Genomic DNA, 22,839 nt, shown 5'->3' on the forward strand with positions numbered 1-22,839 from the left:
TTCCATTTAGTTTAATTTGGTTGTTTCTTAAAAATTGTAGAAAATATTAACCAATTTAATATTATCATTCCATCTTCATGTGACTTCGTCCTATTTCTTGAATTTATTTTCAGATATTGATGAATTTTGTATATTCAAATGAGGTTATTTATGAAGAATTATATTAAGAAGATATGTCTCATTCTGTGCATACAGAATTAATATGTAAATTAGACTGTAGCCACTTGAGTTAGGGTTAGGTCTCTGGTCTCCATGGATTTGATTTCCAGTGCAGTAAATAGCTTATATTCTAAAAATGATATAGAATACATAAAAACATGCAAAATGAGCCATATATTACTTAGTTTTCATATATGAACAATACCTAGAAATACAATGCAAAAAGAACGAGAAAGGCTAAAAATCCTCTGCACAGAAATCCCACAGATGAGGGGCATTATTGTATTGCATCATTTTGCTGACCTAACCTAACCTAGGGAGTCAGTGAACTCAGCAACGAGCCCTCCTTCTCCAGTGATGTTAGCTGTGGATATTGGCCATAAGCTCTGAGAATGGCAGAGTGTAGGGTTAATGAAAAACAGAAGTATTATGAAACAGTCAGTTGCCAATAAGAGGAACTACATATGCTTTGAAAGGCTAACTGTTTCTTTGTTTTCTTGGCTGTGAAATATTCAGATATGTGTATATAAATATATATGAACAAGAAAGATGTCACGTATTCACGGAGTGTATTTACTTTCAGGACATACACTATCTGAGTATGCTCTGACCCCATCATTCTTCGATCTGTATGAAAATGAACCCGTGATCAAAATTGGTGTTGAAGCCAGTGATCAAACGGGTATTACAGGTAAGTGTCTGCGTTTGCGTGTAATCTAGTCACCTACTGTATGTATACATGTAATCCATATTTATCTTCAGGTGGAGATATATATATATATATATATATATATATATATATATATGTATATATATATATATATATATATATATATATATATATATATATATATATATATAATATATATATACACACACACAGCACACAGAGTGGTCCCCCTGTATTCGTGGGGTATGCGTACCAGACCCCTCCGTGAATAGTTAGAACCCGCGAATAGTTGGAACCCCTATAAAAATGCTTAAAAACTCCTATTTCGTTAGTTAAAGCTCAAGAAAAAACCACTAAAAATTTTCACTCCTGGTGTTTTTTTAATGGTTTTATCACACAAAAAGTGCATTTTATGATGAAATTGATAAAAAAACCAGGAATTTGTGCTTATTTCTCATAGAAAATACAGCAAATAGGCGAATTTTCTGTCAATATATATATATATATATATATTATATATATATATATTGTATATATATATATATATATATATATATATATATATATATATATATATAGATATATATATATATATATAATACATATATATATATCTATATATATATATATATATATATATATATACATATATACACATATATATATATATATACACACACACACACACACACACACATATATATATATATATATAATATATATATATATAATATATATATATATATATATATATATATATATATATATATATATATATATATATATATATATATATATATATATATATATATATATATATATATATGTGCATATATATATATATATATATATATATATATATATATATATATATATATTATATATATATATATATATATATATATATATATATTATATATATATATATATATATATATATATATATATATATACATATATATCTGTAGATGAAGAGCAGATGTAATTTTTTCAAGGATATCTTTCATGAATGAGGTGAGGGGACTGGATGCATTTTGCTAAAAAATAAACCAGTTCATATTTCCTAAAAAAAAAAAAGTTACAAAAACCTGTCATAGATTTTAAGTGTCCATTAAATAAAAAAGACAATAATAAACATCATCTTGAAGATGGTCATGAGTATGAGATAAGTATGTGAGTGTCTGGGGTTTGATGGTTGTTGTGGCACGCCACTAACTATTATAGCAATAATAATAACTAATAATTATATTTATTAATAACTGAGTTAAATAACTGTGGAAGACAGATGCGTTTTCCTTCTTCCCCTTCCCGCCTCCAAATGAGGTTGACAGGTCACCAAATAACTTCAAAATAATTTGACCACAGAAAAGATTTAAACGTCGTTTCTACATATTTCACGAAGTCTCTTCATGCTGATATGGGATTTTCAATGTTGTTCATTGCTGTGACCCTGACACTGTTGACTAGTTTGGTTCCTCTCCTCGCCTGCAGGTGGCGCCATGTACTTCATGAAGATTAACAAGCGCCCGATAGGTGGCACTTGCACTGTGACCGTACCGCCGACCAAACTCGCTCTCGTGGACATGTACAAGGTCACGTGTGCCCAGTGGGTTGACCCTGAGAAGAAGGGCATCACTCTCTACTCCATATTTGGTGAGTATCGCACCATTTTACGAGGTTCTGATCGTCTGTATAGTCCTCTATTAATTACAGACCTTAGAAGGGCTTAGTGCCATTATCGCACCTCGTTCGGTGCACTGTAGGCATTACTTAAAGTTCTTTGCAGCGTCTCTTCCTTAAGGACCTAGGGGCAACTAGTTTCGTTCCTTTTACTGTATGTACCTTCGTTCGCATTCTCTTTCTTCCTCCTTACTGTCCACCGTCTCCTAACAGTTGATTCATAGTGCAACTGCTTTGAGGTTTTCCTCCTGTAACACCTTTCAAACCTTTTACTGTCAATTTGGACCCAAATATGTATATATATATATGTATGTATATATATATATATACACACATATATATATATATATATATATATATATATATATATATATATATGTATATGTATGTATGTATAACTGAATCACGAAAGTTAGGAACGTGATAAATCCATAAATAAAGATATATGCCACGAAGGAAAAATAAACGAAGGAGGATCTGGGACACCTTTCGACGTTAAACGTCCTTTACTGAGCAGAAACTGACATAAATAAGGCAAAAGACAATACAAGAAGATTCGTATAACTGACAGATAGGGATTATAAAGAGATTAGTACCTAGAATCTGACACACTTGGAAGATGAGAAACCTTCCCAAGCAAGCATAAACAATGGGTGCAATTAAAGGTTTAAGACAATCATCTCAGATACAAGGACAAGACAATTAAAGGATTATAGGTGACAGCTATTCAGAACTTGGTAAACAAAACCATATTCACAATACATGTCAGACATACATTACAACAAAGATAACTCTAAGGCAACTGATTTTTATTTAAGTCAGTAATTATATCTTTGAGGTCATTCTTAAACATGCTACAAATGCAAGGGTCTAAATGAAAAAGGCCACGACTAACATTGAAATTACAATGAAAAGTAAGTTGTATTAAAGCAGATTCTAAAAGATTTCGTGATAAGACATCTCTTGACCTTGCAATTACTGAACTACCAACCCAATTTATTCGGTGGTTGTTTTCACTTAAATGAATGAATATTGCATTAGATGTTAGCCCAGTTTTTACAGAATATTTATGCTGGCTTAGCCTTACTTCGAGGCCTTTGCTAGACTGTCCGAGATGAAATGAGGGACAATCCATACATGGAATTTTATATATTATGTTGTTACTTTCTCTGGGGCTATTTTTTATTAACATTCCTTTTATTGTGTTATTATAGGAAAAAACAAGGTTGACATTAAAACTTTTAACAATGATTTAATGGTTTCAAATCTGTTAAAATAAGGCAAACTGAGAATGTTCTGAAAATTTTCTTTCTGCGTGTTACTTACACTATAATATACCAAATGTCTAACATATGTGAAGGATAGCATAAATCTTTCCCTATTTTTCTTATGTATTCAATTTCTTGATCCAAATATTGTGGACTGACAATGCGCAATGCTCGTAAATACATAGAGGAAAAAATTGATATTTTTATGTTAAGATGGTGGCCTGAGAAGAAATGAACATAAGTTAAGTTGTTGGTCGGTTTCCTATAAATACTGAATTTACATTGAAATGGTTCTCTATGTATCAAAACATCTAAGAAAGGGAGGCAATTGTCTTTTTCTAATTCTAGTGTAAACTTAATCGATGGTACCTGGTTATTTAATTTAGAGAGTAAATCATTTACATCAATACCGACAGGAAGAACAGCTAAAATATCATCAACATAACGATACCACTTTACAGGAATATAAATGATATTAGGTAAGTAGCGTTTTTCAAAGAATTCCATGTACATGGAATTCTTTGAAAAACGCTACTTACCTAAATAAAGATATATGCTACTTCGTGGCATATATCTTTATATATATAATATAATTATATATTATATTATTATATATATTATATATAATATATTATATATATATATGTATATATATATATATGTATATATATACATATATATATATATATATATATATATAATAATTGTAATGCTAATCCATTTTCTTGTGAGATTAACGCTCACCCATCTCAAATTGCAGCTGTTGAGGCAACAGGCAAAAAGACGCCCCTGACAGACATGAAGCACAGCAGCACTATGCCCAACACAATCGACATCATCCTGTTCCCCGGAGTGTTCGACATCATCGTCGAGATTCACGACAAGTGGGAAGCTTTCACAGTATATAAGGCTGCGACTGGAGTAGAGGTAAAAATACATAAAAATTCCACCAATAGATTCCTTCCCGATAGTCCAGTTTTGGTATCCACTTTTGAAGATTCCCATAAACCCATTTACAAACAAATACACAAAAGTTTCCTGTCCTGAATCTCAGCCACGGGCCAGTAGTGGTCTATAGGTTGTTCGTATACCTACAGCGTTGCCAAAGGCACGATTATGGCTAACTTTAACCCTGAATAAAATTGAAAACTGATAAGACTAGAGTGCAATTTGGTACGTTTGATGATTGGGGGGGGGGGGGGGGGTGGATGATGCACATCCCAATTTGCAGCCCCGTAGCCTCAGTAGCTTTTAAGATCTGTGGGCGGACGGATAGACAAGGCCGGCGCAATAGTTTTCTGTGACAGAAAATTGTAAGTAGAGGGTCCTTTTCTAAAGCGTTTTGTCCCCTTTTTAGGCCTTGATGCCAACCGAAGAACAAGTGAAAGCAGCGAACATCGGCGATCTTATCGCGTCTCTGTCCGGAGCGGGAAACACCGGGCTTCTGACAATGGTTATCGCTGCCCAGACGGCTGTTAATTTACAGGTAAGGTGCTGGAATAAGGCCAGCTTAATTTAGGAGCAGATAGACCAGGTAAGGCTTAAAAGAATAGAGTCAAACATAGGGCTTAGGTCAAAGGAGACCACTGTCACCTATGAGGTGACTCGGTGCTGAAAGGGAAATAGGGAAGTTGAGTTTAGAGAGGCAAGAATGTGAACGGAGGTGCATTAAACAGAATTAAAAGGGTTGCAGCTCGGAGCCGAGGGGGATGCTGGAATGAACCTTAACTTATTCCCACAGTGCACTGCGTGAGGGCCACTGACGGCACTACTTCTCTGGCCTAAATCCTATATCCTATATCCTATTCTATTCTAGAACAGGACCTTGAGAGAAAAACCTCTGTTGTGTCTGTAACTGAACAACAATGTCAAACTCATAAAAGCAGACAATTGATAGGAAGTTAGTTTCGATGGCACTCGCTGCTCAACTATATGCTGAAAAAATATCAAAATCAGTATCACAACATCCCTTTTACAGGCCCCGTGGCTTTCCCTGAAGCCAGAGGACATAGCGAACTTGACTCAAGCGGAGATAGACGCTCGCATCGTAGCCTTAGCCGCCATCAACAATGCAGCTCTGGACGCCCTGAAGGCAAACACTGTCTACAATTCCCTCGGGGCGATATCCTGTGCGGCTTCAACTGTTGCCGGGATTCTGAAGGCCTCCACAGACCACCTCGAGTCTCTGAAGACTATTGACATAGCAGCCAGGGATAAAGTGGCAGGCATCTCCGAGGTACGTTTCCCTACTTATGATCCACTTTGCCGAGTTGGTGAGTGATTAGTATATCCACCATGATAAATGGGGAGTTCAGTTGAGTACTTGGACCTTTCCCTGAAAAAATCAGGACGCCATATCTCAAAAATTAACCATAGAATTTTCTTGAAAATAATCTCATTAAGTTCCCAACACATATTACCTTGTGGATACTACTCTAACCAAACTTAACATAACCTAACCCAACCTAACCTAACCTGGGGGCAAGGCAAAAAACCGGGGCTGGTGCATAGTACATCTCACCAGGATGCAGATTTGAATAGTATTTATAAAAAAACCTCTGTGCATAATATAATTCGCTTTGCTGACTTCATGAATGATTATTGTCTGCGATGATCTTATGGGCTGGTATAAAGCCAGCTTAATCAAAAACAAATTTAGATGACCAATGAAGAGTATAAATCCCTTATTTCTGGTGCAATCTGAGCACTGAAAAGGGGATGTATGGAAAGCATTTATTAAAAACGCCTCTGACGCGAATTCTTCCATTCGCAGGACATTCTGAACGGCCTGCTGAAAACCGATCCCCCGTCGTCAGACCTTCTCGTGCCGCTCGTTGAATACATGGGCGTGATTGCTGGTGGAATGGCGGATGTGAGTATCTTTTGAAAGCAAATTTCCTCGTCTCCTTTAAGGGGACTCTCCTCAGAAAACACTGCAAAATCATCCTGTAACATCAGCCAATTTGTGTGCGAAACGATACTCACAGAACACGTACTTTTGGATTGTGTAACTTCTTCCAAGCAACTCTTGGTTCTCCTAACTTGAAAGTAACATTTAATCTTGTATAATGAAAGTAAGATTTACTCTTTTATAATGAAAGTAACATATAATCTTTTATAATGAAAGTAAGATGTAGTCTTTTATGATGAAAGTAACATATAGTCTTTTAAAACGAATGGAAGATTTTGTCTTTTATGCAAGGAAGATTTAGACTTTTATGATGAAAGTAAGATTAAGCCTTCTATAATCAAAGTAAGATTTAATGTTTTATAATGAAAGTAAGATTTACTTTTTTATGAAGAAAGGAAGATGTAGTCTTTCATAATGAAAGGAAGATTGATTCTTCTACAATGAAAGTCATATTTAGTCTTTTATAATGACAGTAGGATTTAGTCTTTTATGACAATAGTAAGATTGAGTCTTTTATAATTAAAGTCAGATTCAGATTTCATAATGGAAGTAAGACTTCGTCTTTTATAATGAAAGTAACATATAATCTTTTATAATGAAAGTAAGAATTAGTCTTTTATAATGAAAGCAAGATTTAATCTTTTAAAATGAATGGAAGATTAAACTTTTATGAAAGGAAGATTTAGACTTTTATAAGGAAAGTCAGATTTAGCCTTTTATAATGAAAGCAAGATTTAATCTTTTAAAATGAATGTAAGATTTAGTCTTTTATGAATGGAAGTTTTAGACTTTTATGATGAAAGTAAAATTTAGCCTTCTGTAATCAAATCGAGATTTGGACTTTTATAATGAAAGTGAGATTTAGTCTTTTATAATGAAAGTAAGATCTAAACGTTTATAATGAAAGTAAGACTTAAACTTTTATAATGAGAGGTTTACAATGAAAGTAAGAGTTGGTCTTTTATAATGAACGTAAGATTTTTAGTCTTTTATGACGGGATTTTAAACAAAATTATTCAGGCTTTCACACAACTGCCATAGAATTCCAAGCGTTTGCATGTAACCATGGTAGCTCCTGGCCTGATTTAATACTTTTAAAATATTTTTATACTGAATTCAGACCTAATAAGTTATGTTTTGAAAGGAATGGATATCAAAATTCTGCTCAGGAACTTTGCTATGTATAAGTTCAGTACGAAAAACCCCGTGGATTTCATACCTGTAGTTTTGTAACATTCCCCAATATCCACTTCGGACGAATTTTAACAACAGAATTAACGTGCAGGAACCTCAGTTACGAGGTCTACAATAATATACCGATGGTGGCAGTAGTGAAAGTTTCATAAAAATATATAAAAGCTTTCGAACCCTACCCTACCATGGGTTCATCTTCAATCGACTGAAGATGAACCCTACGGAAAGCTTGTATATGGTTTTTATAAGATATTACTACTGCTACCGTCAGTATATTATTGTGGACCTTAAAATTTTGACTTAAGCGACCGTGCTTTCCTTGACACAGGGCCAAAACGAAATTGGATCAGACGAGTCTTGTCAGTTCATCCCTCCCAGCGACTTCATCAATCGAAACTCACTGCCCTTCGACACCAGGATCACCTCGCGTAAGTTCCGGGGCACAGGGCACTTTGGGCATAGCTGTTTATTTCTTAAGAGTGGCTAATTCCGATGTCTATGTCATACTGGAGTATTATATGCCGACAGAATTAGCTAGGAGCTCTAGCTATAGTAGAGATACGTCTTTCAAAAGTATCCCTCATGGGAGGTGGAACATATACATCCTGCCTATGTGAACTCTCTTGAGAGAGTGAAAATTTCCAACCCTGTGACTGGCTTATCAACAACCAATCAGGAGCGTCCTAAGGGACTGGCCTAGACATCAAATGCACGGTTGATGTGAATCTACTGTAGTTATCCCTACCATGGAAGACTTATTGCAGCCACTTGCAATATGATTGCAGTTTTGGTTAAGTAAAGTGGACCACGGATGTTGGTAGCGCCTCAGTGGCGTGATCGGTATGGTCTTAGCGTGCCACCTCGGTGGCCGCGAGTGCGATTCTCGGGCATTCAACTGAGGGGGTTAGAGATGTGTATTTCTGGTGACAGAAGTTCACTCTCCACGTGGTTCGGAAGTCACGTCAAGCCGTTGGTCCCGTTGCTGAGTAACCACTAGTTCCGTGCAACGTTAAAAACACCATACAAACAAACAGAAGTTAGTTTGTATATGTTTGTATCATACGTTGTGCACTAAAGACAATTCTTTATAAGTAACTTATTTTCCATTGTTTATGCATATTTTTTGTCTTTTACAGCTGATATGGTCATACCCGATAAACCAGAGGATATTTACAAATGCAATGTTCGAGATGTTACCAGGCAGAGAGCACAGAGAATCGTAAGTCTTGTAGAAGTGTTTTTTGTATACGGATGCCTTACACAGTGGTGGGTCTAGAAATCTTTCATTTGGGGGTTGGGGGGTTGGGGGAACTTAGGATTATCATATATAACATGCACATACGTACGGTACATATGTGTAAATATTTATATATACTATGCGCACACAGTAGTAGTTGATGTGGAAGTAATCATGAACTAAGCAAATATTTGCTTCTGATAATGATTTGGTGGAAGAAAGCAATGTTCTATTATTCATATCCACTCGAAAGATCTTTTAACAATAACACCAAATAAACAAGAGGTTTTAATCTGATAATGAATAACAAAAGATATAATAATGACATAGTTAAAATAATTAAAAGTTCTTATAACAATGACTCCAAATATCGAAAAGATCTCACAACGATTACATCAAATAAAAAAAGATATCATAACAATGACACCAAATAAAAAAAGATCTTATAACAATGACACCAAATAACTATATAACAACGACACGAAATGAATTAAAGATTTCGCAACAACAAATAAACAAAGATCTCATAACAATGACACAATGTCAACAAAATATCTTGCAACCATAACAACAAGTACACAAAAAAGATCTTAACAACAACAGCACCGAATAACCAAGAAATCTTACAACAACAATACCAAATAACTGAAAAGATCTCTTGCCTTCGAACTGCAAAACCCATTGACGGGGCTTGGCCTATTATTATTATTATTATTATTATTATTATTGTTTGCTGGAAATAAACCTTTCAAACATGTTATATTAAAAGTAATTGCTGCCTCAGCTGGGTTAATTTTATAAAGGTTTTTCTCTATTTTTCTAATTACAAATATAGAGAAGAACCTTTATAAATTTAACGCAGCTGAGGCAGCAATTACTTTTAATAAGACATATTATTATTATTATTATTATTATTATTATTATTATTATTATTATTATTATTATTATTATTATTATTATTATTATTATTATTCAGAAGATGAAACCTATTCATATGGAACAAGCCTACCAAAGGAACCACTGACTTGAAATTCAAGCTTCCAAAGAATTTGGTGTTCATTAATAAGAAGTACGTGGAGGCAAAAGGAAATACAAAAAGAAGAGACCCAACTTATTTAAAAAAAACTAATAATGAATTTTTAAATAAATAAAAAGGTATTAAAATCCAAGAAAAATAGTATTAGGGGAGTTCTAATAGCACTACACCTTCTGGGAGGCTGTTCCACAACCCAAAGGTGCGAGGAATGAAGGACCTCTGGAACTGAGGAGAAAAACGACATTAGGCACATTTAAAAGATCTATGTCAACCATTCATTCTCTTCCAGGTTCCACTGATCGAGAAGGTCCTGGACCGGATATCCGAGTCTGTCCTGGAGAAGATGGTAGCCGGGGAGATGTACAACATCAGCACCGCGACGGATATTCACGTCATGATGGGCATGTGAGTAGTGGTGTTGTCGAGTTTGTTTACGTTTGAAGGGGTGCGTTCTTTTGAGCTATTAATAGGGGGCTGTTGATTCCAGGGTCCGTTCTTTTGTGCACAAACAAAGGAGGCTGTTTACTCCAGGGTGCGTTTTTTCGTGCTAAAAAAGAGAAGGTTATTCATTCCAGGGTGTGTCTTTTATGCAAAAAAAAAAAGAAAAAAAAAAGCGTAGAGTTTGTTTACGTTTGAAGGGGTGCGTTCTTTTGTGCAAAAAAAAAAAAATAAAATAAAATAAAGGAGGCTGTTTATTCCAGGGTGCGTCTTTTGTGCAAAAAAGGAGGTTACTCATTGCAGGATGCGTTCTTTTATGCAAAAAAGCAGCTTGTATATTCCAATATATTAAAAATTACGTACTGATTGTCCTCCTAATATTACTTTTTTCATTCATATGTTATGTCGTATGTGTCTACAGTAGATTCACATCAACAGTGCATTTGACGTCTAGGCCAGTCCCTCAAGACGCTCCTGATTGGCTGTTAATTAGCCAATCACAGGGCTGGAAACTCCTCAGTCTCTCGAGAGAGTTCACATGGGTAGGATCTATGTTCCACCTCTCCTGAAGGCTACGTCTTTCAAAAGTATCCCCCAGGAGATTTGGAACGTACATCCTGCCTATATGAACTCTCGAGAGAGACTGTGGAGAGTTTCCAGCCCTGTGATTGGCTTATCAATAGCCAATCAGGAGCGTCGTAAGGGACTGAACTAGATGTCAAATGCAAGGCTGATGTGAATCTACTATAGTATCTTTTGTCATCAGGAAGGAAGCGGCGTGTTCTCGTCATACGTACCACATCCACAGCAGCTAAAACAGTTGTTTACAGTTACTCTTGATACTTTTTTTTTTTTTTTATCTTTTCAGAGTCCCGAAGTTAACAATAATCAACATCGGCAAAAGTGGAAGCAGCTTCGTCTTCCCGGACAATTTCTGCCCCCAGGTGAAGTGCAACACCGCCATAGGATACAACGCCAGGGAGTGGCCCTTCGTCACCCATGTAAGCCTAGGCCCGTCTTGTTTTGCTCTGATATTTAGATATTACCCCACTTGGAAAATATCAAAGTGTAGAGTGGTGTCTTGTCCCTCATGTAAGCCTAGGCCCGTCTTGTTTTGCTCTGATGTTAAGATATTAACTCACCTGGAAAATATCAAAGTGTAGAGTGGCCCTTCGTCACCCATATAAGCCTAGGCCCGACTTGTTTTGCTCTGATATTAAGATATTAACCCACTTGGAAAATATCAAAGTTTAGAGTGGTTTCTTGTCGCTCATGTAAGCCTAGGCCATTCCTCTTTTGCTCTGATAATAAGATATTAACTCGCTTGGAAACTATCAAGTGGAGAGTGGTCTTTCGTCACCCATGTAAGCCTAGGCCTGCCTTGTTTTGCTCTGATATTAAGATATCAACTCTTGTCCCTCATGTAAGCCTAGTCCCGTCTTGTTTTGCTTTGATATTAAGATATTAAATTACTTAAAAAATATCAAAGTATAGAGTGGTCTCTTCTCTCTCATTTACACCAGGGCCCGTCTTGTTTTGCTCTGATATTAAGATATTAACTCATTTGAAGAATATCAAAGTGGAGAGTGGTCTCTTGTCTCTCATTTAAGCCTGGACCATTTTCTTTTGCTCTGGTGTGAAAATATGAGATCACAGAGAAAATATCAAATTAGGTTTTCAATTCAAAGGCTCGGAGTTTTGCTTATATATATTGTAGTTTAGTTGTGTTGTGATATTGAATATTAATTCACTGAGAAAATATCGAACTATATGACATTCAGCGCTGAAAACGGAAATTGACAGTAAGAAGGTTTGAAAGGTGTAACAGGAGGAAAACCTCAAAGCAGCTGCACTATGAAATAATTGATAGGAAAGGGTGGATAGCAAGATGGAAGAAAGGTAATATGAATTTAGAAACAGTAAAAGAGAATGAAAGGTCACTCTGTCATTTCAGTATCACCTAGAAAATAGGGAACTCCAGTCACTCTGTCATTTCAGGCCTACCCAGAATCCTCCGATAGCCTGTCGCCAGGAACGAAGACCCTGGACCTGACTTTGTACAACCGCAAGATCGAGCGTCTGGTCGTGGAGGATTTGGCGCCAGACAGGGAAATCAAAATCAACATCGCGCGCAAGGCTGCAAGGAGAGGAAACGGCACTTTACCTGGTAGGTCTCTCTCTTGGGAATCTTTCCAATGTAGTGACCCCCAAGGATTTTAACCTGGAGTGTATCAACCTTTGCGGCATGTTTAGTGCAAGGCCGTTCGTGATGACTGTATAAACCTAAACAAAAGACCGTATATATCTTAATGATGATGACCCCAAAGAAATATTAGTCTTGCATAACGACCCCTTACAATCTTTGTGGGTCACTATGTAGGAAAGATCCCTCTCTTGAAAATATGGCATAATCGTTTGCTAGATAGTCAATATTTAGATCCAGCTCACAAATTCGTCACTTTTAGTACAGCACGGTTTTCGTAGTTCACGGAATTCTAGACAGTTCCCTTGTCAATCAGCAAATAAAAAATAAATGAGTCTTTAGCAGGTGGCTGTTCACATGCGCATTAGTTAGCATGGTCACGTTGCAAACAACTAGTCCCCTGTGGGGTTCAGTCATGATCGCCAGTGATACATTATGCTAGTGAATCAGAAGCTTCATTCTTTCAGCGTTTGTTAATTCTGATCCTCTTCGCTTACTAGGGGAGTAAGCTTACAAACTACTTTGTTGGTGTTGCTGGGTAGGAAAGGTCTATGGAGGAGCCTACAAAGGTCTGAAAAAGGCGTTTCGCGTTCAGTTAGAGATACAGGAATTTTAGCATGGGCTATTTATGATTTATGCATTAGAATGAAAATGCCAAAAATAAAATGTGCATGATAAAGAGTACAAAAAAATTATTTCTGATAATATATAGCGTATTTATTTTGGTTTTCGTTGGTGAAACAAGGCTCTATTTGACCATAGATTTTAGCAAGTTTTGATTTACGTTAAAAGTTAGGAATATAATGTTTACGACTTATGCACGAGGGGAAAATCTTGCAAGCGTCCCGAGTCAGCTGGAGGTCGGATCACGCCTTGTATTGTAAGATTTGAGCGAGGTATTCAGATAATCAGGGAGGATTATCAGGCAATATTTTTACCCAGACTTTCATGTTTGTTTTATGTGACCACTTAATATCTTTTCTCCTCTTTTAGATTTTGAATACATTGACGCCATCACTGAATCAGCTGCTCAGGTGCTCCCGATGGTATATACCACTTTCAATATTACCAGGGTGAGTTTAGCATAGTCACTGCTACTTACTGCTATTTTCTAGAAACAAATGACTCTTGTTGCTATCCCTAAGCTAAGAGGACAATTGCTTTGAGGCATCTCCTCCAACAAGTTATGTTGAAAGCATCTTCTGCTGGTAAAACTTTCTGCTCCAAATCCTCCCCCACTTTAGCTAATTCTCTACCTCCTCCCTCACGACTTCCTATCCCTAGTCTCTCACTTTCTAGTCTCTCGCTTGAATGAGACTGCTCTTCGTCAATTCTACCCAAAATATACATCCGATTTTTATAGCCTCTCACTTCAGTGAGGCCACTGTACTCTATCAATTCTGCCCAAGAGACCCACGACTTTTACAGCCTCTCACTTCAGTGAGACTACTCTTTATAAATCCTGCCCAAAAGACACTCACGACTTTGATGCCTCTCATTTCAGTGAGACTACTCTTTATAATCTTGCCCAAAAGACACTCACGACTTTGATGCCCTCTCATTTCAGTGAGACTACTCTTTAAAATCTTGCTAAAAAGACACACGACTGTTATAGCCTCTCACTTCAGTGAGACTACTCTTTATAAATTCTGCCCAAAAGACACTCTCGACTTTTATACCTTCTCACTTCAGTGAGACTGCTGTACCGTTTATCAGTTCTGCCCAAGAGACACACGACTTTTATACCCTCTTTCAGTGAGACCACTGTACCCTTTATCAGTTCTGCCCAAGAGACACACGACTTTTATAGCCTCTCTTTCAAAAAGACCACTGCACCTCGTCTCAGGCCGACTCATCAGCGAACTTAGAGATCATCCCAGACACGGAAAACCCTCGCTTGTTTATACTCGTGTCAAAACCTCGACTTCCGACAGTGACCAACCACGAGCTTTTCATTCTCGTCAAGGACATACCTTTGAAGAATGGTGAGTGTGGTTTATGTGTTTTCATTTACTCGGGGAGTAAGCCTACAAAGTACTTTGTTGTTGTTCTTACTGGGGGCGTAAGAAAGCCGTAGAGAAAAGCTTAAAACTGTCTGTAAAAGGTGTTTCGCGTTGAGTTAAAGATACAGAAATTTCAGGCTAGGATATTTATGATTTATTTATTAGAATGAAAACGTAAAAAAATAAACAATGCGCATGTTAAACAGTACAGAAAAATGAGTTCTAATAATAAAATAAAACGTATTTATTTTAATTTTCGTTGGTGAAACATGGCTCAATTTGACTAGAGAGTTCAGCACATTTTAACTCATGTTAAACTTCAGCTGTATAATGTTTACACGCATTCCGAGTAAGCTGGGGGTCGGATCACGCCCCTCCCTTTTTTTTTTTTACTATAGCCGTCGTTCAGGCCGGGGACAGAGATCCTAGCCTCTCATAATGCTAACAATAATCACAAAATGTCGTTGTTTTTAATGAAAGGACTAATAGCTAATATAGTTTGACAGGATACTCTTGATGACAAGTTCATTAGGTAGTTAATTTTTAATATAATAATAATAATAATAATAATAATAATAATAATAATAATAATCAATAATCATATAATATATTATAATATAATAATAATAATAATACGGGCACGTCATTCCCTGATATCACCGTCACTCTATTTTGAAGTGGCACTATAATTTTTAATTATGTACAATAGTCGAAATATACAGCAATAATTCGCGCAGTTGTAATTAGGCACCACTGCATAAATAGTAAACGCAGTGGCTTGCCATGGATTTAGTATATTGAAGGACTTTTACGTAGCTAGGCAGAAAGAGCTGTGTGTGCGACATTACTGTATCTCTCTCTCTCTCTCTCTCTCTCTCATGTTCACCATGGTTGGGAAATAATTGTGGTATTAAACCACACACACACACACATATATTTATATATATATATATGTGTGTGTGTGTGTGTGTATATATATATATATATATATATATATATATATATATGTATATATATATATATTATACATACATACATACATACATATATATATACATAAAGCTGAAGCATATAACGAAAATTTACCTTACCAATTATTATTATTATGGATAAAAATATGAACCTCTGGGCATATTGGTAATTAATTACAAGTCTGCAAATAAATGCTCTCTCACTCTCTCTGGTGTAACTGGGGGAACACATGAACAGGGAGGGGTACAGTAGAATAAATGAAAGGGGTTGAATGCAATAGTTATGGTTCCCGTGAAAAATTGAAAATAGGGTAGAGTGGGGTAAAAGGCCTCCCCCTATTTTCTTGGTTAATACATATTATAGCAACTTAGTCAGCTGATCAGTGCAGCAACACCTTCTGCCTGAAGCTTTCTATACCAAACAGCCAGGGAGGACTAGAATGGGACACAGCCAGCACGCATTTTTCTTCTTTGGACACATTTCATGTAAGTATGCGTGCTATATCAGGGATATCCTTTGCAGACATCTTGTCAGTAAAGTCAGTACTTTAACTACAGTTGCTATAAATGAGAGCTAAGAAATATCTTGCAATGCAATCCACACTTGAAAACTCAATTGAAGTACAGGTGGATTTAGTTTTCTTAAAAAATGGCAAGTGGGGTAAAAGGCCCACCACGCTTTGGGGCAAGAAGCCCAGGGGGCTTTTTTACCCCATCTGACAGTTGGACGTGTAACCAGTGGTGAAAGAGGACAGACGACATCTTATTTGTGCAATGAAGGCAGCAGGAGTTTGTCTTCCTCTTATGTTTATATTTGCCCGTAAAAGGATGACTTCACTACTTATCATCGGCAGCTCACCTGGAACAATTGCTAGATGCACAGCAAATGGATGGTCTAATGCTGGTTGTTTCGTTGACTGGCTACATCACTTTGTTAAAATTATTTAGCCAAGTCGAGCAGAAAAGCGCATTACAATTCCAGATGGCCACCAGAGTCACAGGACTTTAGCCAGAGAGAATGGAGTAATGTAAAGAAAATTAGTCTACCTTTTTGACTTATGCCATTTTTGTTCTTATGTAAAACTTGTCCATTATTTCTTTTATTTGTGTTATTCTTGGTGCTATATAAAAGTGAATTTATTTCTAATTGTGCTGCTACAGCTGTCATGTAGAGGAAATGTCAATTTATTTTACAATTTTGCTAATTTCGGTTCCTATGAATACCAAAAATTTCCCAGGTTTTACAAAAAACTAAGAAATCTAAGATTAATTCTTGAATATTTTTGTGTGGAAGGTTGAATTTTTTATATTTAGCAAAAGTAGGTGTCTACTTTTCAATATAAATGGTAGTTTTCATGAAGTACCACAATATCTTAGGTATGGGGCAAAAGGCCCCCACCGTGGGCTTCTTACCCCACCCATGGGGTAAAAGGCCCCCTTTGTTCTTTTTTTTCAGGTCATGTTTTTGCTATCCTAAATTGCTAACAGCCTCTCATGATTATGATCGTTGATACTCCAATAACAAAGCTTTCTAGAAATATCTCAGTTAGGTCAATATCTGAAATACTGTAGACTATATTAGCATTTCTCCTTAAGGGGGTCTTCTTACCCCACTCTCCCTACGTTTGTCTAACATTTCGTCTTCAGTCATTTTCGAAGAGGCTGCTATATATATAGTACTATCATTGAACGTCAGGGAATAAGAAAACTGAATGTTCGTACTATCTGGACTTTTTCCAACCGAGCTATCGATTTCAAAGTCTGCAGAACAGCTTAAAGTTTTTATTTCAATCTATTTAATTTAGATCCCGAAATATGATTGAAGCGTCACTCAGTGGGTTGACGCTGGATAAAAACTCAGCCCTAACCGACTCCTCCTCTAACCAACCAGGTACTATCCACGACCTGTTCCTGTCGTCATCCTTCCTAAACGGGACTGGGAGGTACTTCGTGGGCGTCGGCGAATTCAAGGAGGACTTCGACCCCAAACTGATGAACGACCCGGTGAAAAACAACGTCACTGGGTCGGTGGTTCAAGTGTTGACTACGAACTACAAACTGCGCATCATCACCGGCGGCTGTTACTTCCTCACCAAGTCGAATTCGACCTGGATGGGTGATGGACTATCGGTGCGTGTGTGCGTATGTGTGTGTGTGTGATTCATACTTTTGTATATACCATTCTCTCAGCCTTGTTGTATGCAACGTTGGCTTCTTCAGAAATGGTATACTTTAAAAGTCATTGCAATGAAATCTGTAATCGACAGTATCGTACTATAAGACTAGATTAACCCTTTTAAATATAACTTTTATAATAGTTGTAGAGTTCTATATTGTGTATTCTCATCAATTTATTTGCATTAAGCTAAAACGTTGCTTCGTTTCATTCGCGATGCTGATAAAATCTGACTCAATCCAGCTGGACAGTGCAACGATATTGATGTAAAGTTGTGGGAGTACTAGCTCGTGAATGTTAGTACCATCGTCTAATATCGATATCAGTCCACTATTTATGATTGTTTTTTGTTTTTTTTTGTTTTTTTTATTCAAGACGACTCAACGTTTGTATGGAAATGTAATGATGTAACAATTAAATAAAGATAAACTTAGAGTAATTATCACAGATGATATCTCAAAGAAAGTCTGCCTGTACTTAAAAAATCGTCAAAATTTTCATCCTTTATGTGTTCGTGGTATTCGGCAAATCATTTTTAGTCCCCCTGTGTATACCCTAATTTGGCGCCATAGTAAAATGGGCAAATTTCCTTCGACAGTGGAAAAAGTGAAGATTGTCAACACGCTTTTTCGTTCCCTTTAGAAGACTCCCGCGTGGCTGTTATAGTCTGAACTCGGTGCTTCTATATATGCCTAATTATTGATCTCGAGACAAGTTTTGATTTTCGTTTTGAGTATTTCACGCCGCTGGAGAAAGTCATGAAATGGATATACGTGCGTCTAATGGTCTCAAGGAATATGCTTGTGTTTGTGTGTGATTTTTTCCTTTATTTTGCGAATTTCAGGTTGTTGGAACCAGTTATAAGTACAGGATGTAAGTTGATGCGTCTAATAGTCTCTATAATACTTGTAATTCTTCTTAAATTTCATGTTGTTCGAATAAGCCACGGAATGGTTGTGTTTATGGAGATAACAATCTCTGAAAACATATCTTTTATCCTGTTAATATTCAGGTTGATGTTTATGGGTCTAGTGATCCCAAGAAAGAGTTTTATTTTTCGAATTTCATGCTGATGGAGCAACCCACTGGATAGATATGTCTATGCGTCTATTGCTCTTAAAAAACATACTTTTATCCCTTCAATTTTTATGTGTCTAGTGACCGCAAGAAACATTTTTTGCTTCGAATTTCATGTTGTTGTAACAACCCACGAAATGGATGTGTTTATGCGTCTAAATGCTCTCAGAAAACATACTTTTATCCTGTTACAGTGCACGTTGATATTTATGAGTCTATACTCTGTTTTTTTTCCATCTGTCCATCCACCTGTGGTGTCTGCTCATGGTAATACTGCGTCCCGGGCTTTAAATAATAACCTTTTTCGAATATTAACGGTATAATTCGCATACAGTAAATTATTAAAACACTTTTTCAGTTGCAAATGTATACCGATATCTCCTTTTATTTACCTAAAACTTACACATAGCGTAACTATTTAAAGACCAGGATGCAGTGTTACCATGCGCGACCACCACAGGCGGATGGACAGATGGAAAAAAAAACAGAGTATAGTGACCGCAAGATACATATTTTTGCCTCGAATTTCATGTTGATGGAACAACCCGTGTAATGGCTTTGTTTACGCGTCTAGATGCTCTATGGAAATATACTTTTATGTAATTAAATTCCCAGGTTGTTGCATCGAGCCATGGGATGTCAACTGCAGCTCCAACCACCTGACGAGTTTCGCGTCGGGTATGTTCATCATGCCCAACACCATCGACTTCAACTACGTGTTCGCCAACATGGGATTCAACGACAACCTCACCATATACCTGACGATCATCATCAGTCTGTCGATCTTCCTCCTTCTCCTCGTTTACGCCCGTGTCAAGGACAAGAAGGATGTGGAGAAGGTAATTTGAGGGTTGCTTGATTCTCAATAATGGCGTCTGTGTTGGGTGGTCTTTATACTCTCGTGTGAATTCTGTACTTCGTTCACGCGAGCTATGTTAGTTTCATCCTACTTACAATCTTTAATGGAGGGTATATATATATATATATATATAAATATATATTATATATATATGATATATATATATATATATATATATATATATATATATATCTATATATATATATATTATATATATATATATATATATATATCTATAAACATACATATATATATACTATATATATATGAATATATATATATATATATATATATATATATATATATATATATATATATATGTATATGTATGTGTATAAGGATGGACAGAAAATATCCCTTCTAGGGGGACTACAAGTGTCAATTATAGGTCTAATCGTTACGATGAGCGCATCTGTGAAATTCACCAATATGTTTTAAAGTTTAATCTTGATTTTCTCTCGTTCTTTCCGTTCCTCAGCTGGGCGCCACGCCCTTGCCCGACAACAGGGTGGAAGACAAGTACTTCTACGAGATGCTGGTGTTTACAGGGAACACCAAGGGCGCCCAGACCGATTCGCTGGTTCAGTTCACCGTAGCCGGCGAATACGACGAGACTGACGTTAGGACTCTGGCCGACAGCAAACGGAAGATCCTTAGGAAGGCTGGCGTGGACGTCTTTGTCATGGCTGTTCCGAGGTGAAGATGTTTAAAAAAATATGCAGTTGGTATTTTCATCCCTCTCCTTAAACGAGTTTCACGTCAGCCATTATCGTAGAGGTCAAAGTAGGACCATACTGTCCTGTGGTGTTTGCGTATGGTAACACTGCGTCCCGGGCTTTAGATAGTTACGCCATGTGTAAGTTTTAGGCAAATAGGAAATCTGGGCGTACGTTTGCAACTGAAAAGTGTTTTAATAATTTACTGTATAAGGCCGGGACGCAGTTTTACCATACGCAAACACCACAGGCGGGTGGACAGATGAAAAAAAAAAGTATAGATAGGCCTAGCCGTACACTGGTTTGAATAAACATTTTCGATTTCTTAACATTATTCAGGTCAACTTCATAACATTTTCGTTACATAGGGATTAAAGATTAGGCCTACTACTGACTCTATATGATACGCTAACATATGAGAATCATTAATTTCAATTGATATCAGTGATGCCAACCCCTCTAACCCTGCAGGAGACTAGAAATTACCCTACATAACTGAAAATGACAACCAACATTCTGCGGCTATGATATCAAATAAATCTTTAGATTATGTTTATCTTCACTATCATGAAAACTAATAAGCATATTGATCTAAGCCTACCTTGTTACAATTACCCTACACTTGAAAATATTTTCCTGCTGCCTAAGATTTTGCCCATATTACCCTACGCGTAGGGCAATTAACCTAAAGTTGGCAACACTGATTGATATGCACTTATCTATTCATACTGTTACACGAAGAATTTTCCCAAAAATGTCCCAGGAACTTCAAAATCCAGCAATGGATGGCTCAAGTTGAACTTGCAAGACTTTTCGGAGGACGGTATTGTCACAAACTGATAAAACTTTTGACATTTCTCGAGACGAGAAACAGAAAGTTCTCTGCTGCTCTTGTTTGGAATCGCGATTTCTGTTTTCTTTCTTGTATCTATCTATTTATTTATCTATTTTTTATTTTGCCTTCCGTAGGTATTCCTGCAAATAATATCACCAAGACTTATGTAGTTTTTTTTTTTTATCTTTTATTAGAATCATTTACATAATTTTACAACGGTAATTTTCTTCTTTCCAGGACCTCTTGCTTTTATCAGTGTTACCAAAAGTAGGGTAATTGCCCTACGCCTAGGGTACTTTGGCCAAATTCTTAAGACAGCCGGGCCAATATTTTGAAGTGTAGGGTAATTGTAAGAAGGTACGCTTAGATCAATATGCTTATTAGTATTTATGATATTGCATATAAACATATTCTAAAGATTTATTTATTATCATAGCCGCAGATTGTTGGAGTCATTTTCAGTTATGTAGGGTTATTTCTCGTCTCCTGTAGGGTCGTAGGGTTAGAGGGATTGGCATCACTGGCTTTTATAAACAGAACATTGCATGATTTAAGTTACGTAGTATACATAGACTTCCCATGATTTGCCCCAACTATTTCTGTATGGGGAATATACTATGGATGAAACTTATAAGTAGATTTCTTTTGTATTGTCTATAGATATTCCCGTAAGGAGAATCCTTTGCAAATTTCGTCTGAAATACACTGACGCATTTAAACATGAGTGTAGTAGTTATGTGATGAAAAGACACAAGGGAAAGGGAAAATCAGTAGACATTTAGTGCAAATCAATCGCACAAAAACATCAGACTAAGCCCAGGGTTGGCAATAATTAAATCAAACTGATTTAATCAAATGATTAAATAATTGATTTTTCATTAAAAAATGATGTTGTCTTTATTTTTCTATTTTCTTTAAATTTGAATGCAAACAAACTGAAAAATATTGGTTAGAGGTTAATAAAAGCTTAAGCATAACTATGCTGCATTTATTTATTTTGAAATAGACAAAAATTGCAAGTTCATACTTTAGACCAGAACTGTAAACCTAAAAGATAAATCAATAGTAATTCTGTCATAAAATACACTTTGAGGAAAAAAGGATTGGAAAAAAAAAAACATCTACCAAAAAAAAAAATCAAATAAATAATCAATAAATCACTGATTTTCTAAAAAAAAATTTTATTTAAAAAATCCAACCCTGACTAAGCCTAAATCTTTGCTAAAATACATTTTGAGAAAAAAAGGATTGAAAAAAACACATCTAACAAATAAAAAACAAATAAATAACAAATCAAATGAATAAAGAAAATCAAATAAATCACTAATTTTAAAAACACCAACCCTGACTAAGCCAAAATCTTTTCTAAAATACATTTTGAGGAAAAAAAGGATTGAAAAAACATG

General features: G+C 36.1%; 1 protein-coding gene across 1 annotated transcript in view; it reads left to right on the forward strand.

Moving 5' to 3' along the window:
• Nucleotides 1–22,839, forward strand: part of LOC135215142 (uncharacterized) — a 98,866-nt gene that overhangs the window by 36,904 nt on the left and 39,123 nt on the right. The window contains exons 25-41 of the mRNA XM_064249584.1: nucleotides 743–850; nucleotides 2,321–2,482; nucleotides 4,538–4,704; nucleotides 5,135–5,263; nucleotides 5,756–6,013; nucleotides 6,551–6,649; nucleotides 8,211–8,310; nucleotides 9,019–9,101; nucleotides 10,445–10,560; nucleotides 11,462–11,594; nucleotides 12,592–12,760; nucleotides 13,790–13,869; nucleotides 14,643–14,781; nucleotides 17,662–17,912; nucleotides 19,514–19,530; nucleotides 19,661–19,862; nucleotides 20,361–20,578. Coding sequence (XP_064105654.1) covers nucleotides 743–850; nucleotides 2,321–2,482; nucleotides 4,538–4,704; nucleotides 5,135–5,263; nucleotides 5,756–6,013; nucleotides 6,551–6,649; nucleotides 8,211–8,310; nucleotides 9,019–9,101; nucleotides 10,445–10,560; nucleotides 11,462–11,594; nucleotides 12,592–12,760; nucleotides 13,790–13,869; nucleotides 14,643–14,781; nucleotides 17,662–17,912; nucleotides 19,514–19,530; nucleotides 19,661–19,862; nucleotides 20,361–20,578 — 2,431 coding nt within the window. The remainder of the gene's footprint in view (nucleotides 1–742; nucleotides 851–2,320; nucleotides 2,483–4,537; nucleotides 4,705–5,134; nucleotides 5,264–5,755; nucleotides 6,014–6,550; nucleotides 6,650–8,210; nucleotides 8,311–9,018; nucleotides 9,102–10,444; nucleotides 10,561–11,461; nucleotides 11,595–12,591; nucleotides 12,761–13,789; nucleotides 13,870–14,642; nucleotides 14,782–17,661; nucleotides 17,913–19,513; nucleotides 19,531–19,660; nucleotides 19,863–20,360; nucleotides 20,579–22,839) is intronic.

The sequence above is a fragment of the Macrobrachium nipponense genome, chromosome 5, assembly GCF_015104395.2.
Source record: "Macrobrachium nipponense isolate FS-2020 chromosome 5, ASM1510439v2, whole genome shotgun sequence".
Taxonomy (NCBI): domain Eukaryota; kingdom Metazoa; phylum Arthropoda; class Malacostraca; order Decapoda; family Palaemonidae; genus Macrobrachium; species Macrobrachium nipponense.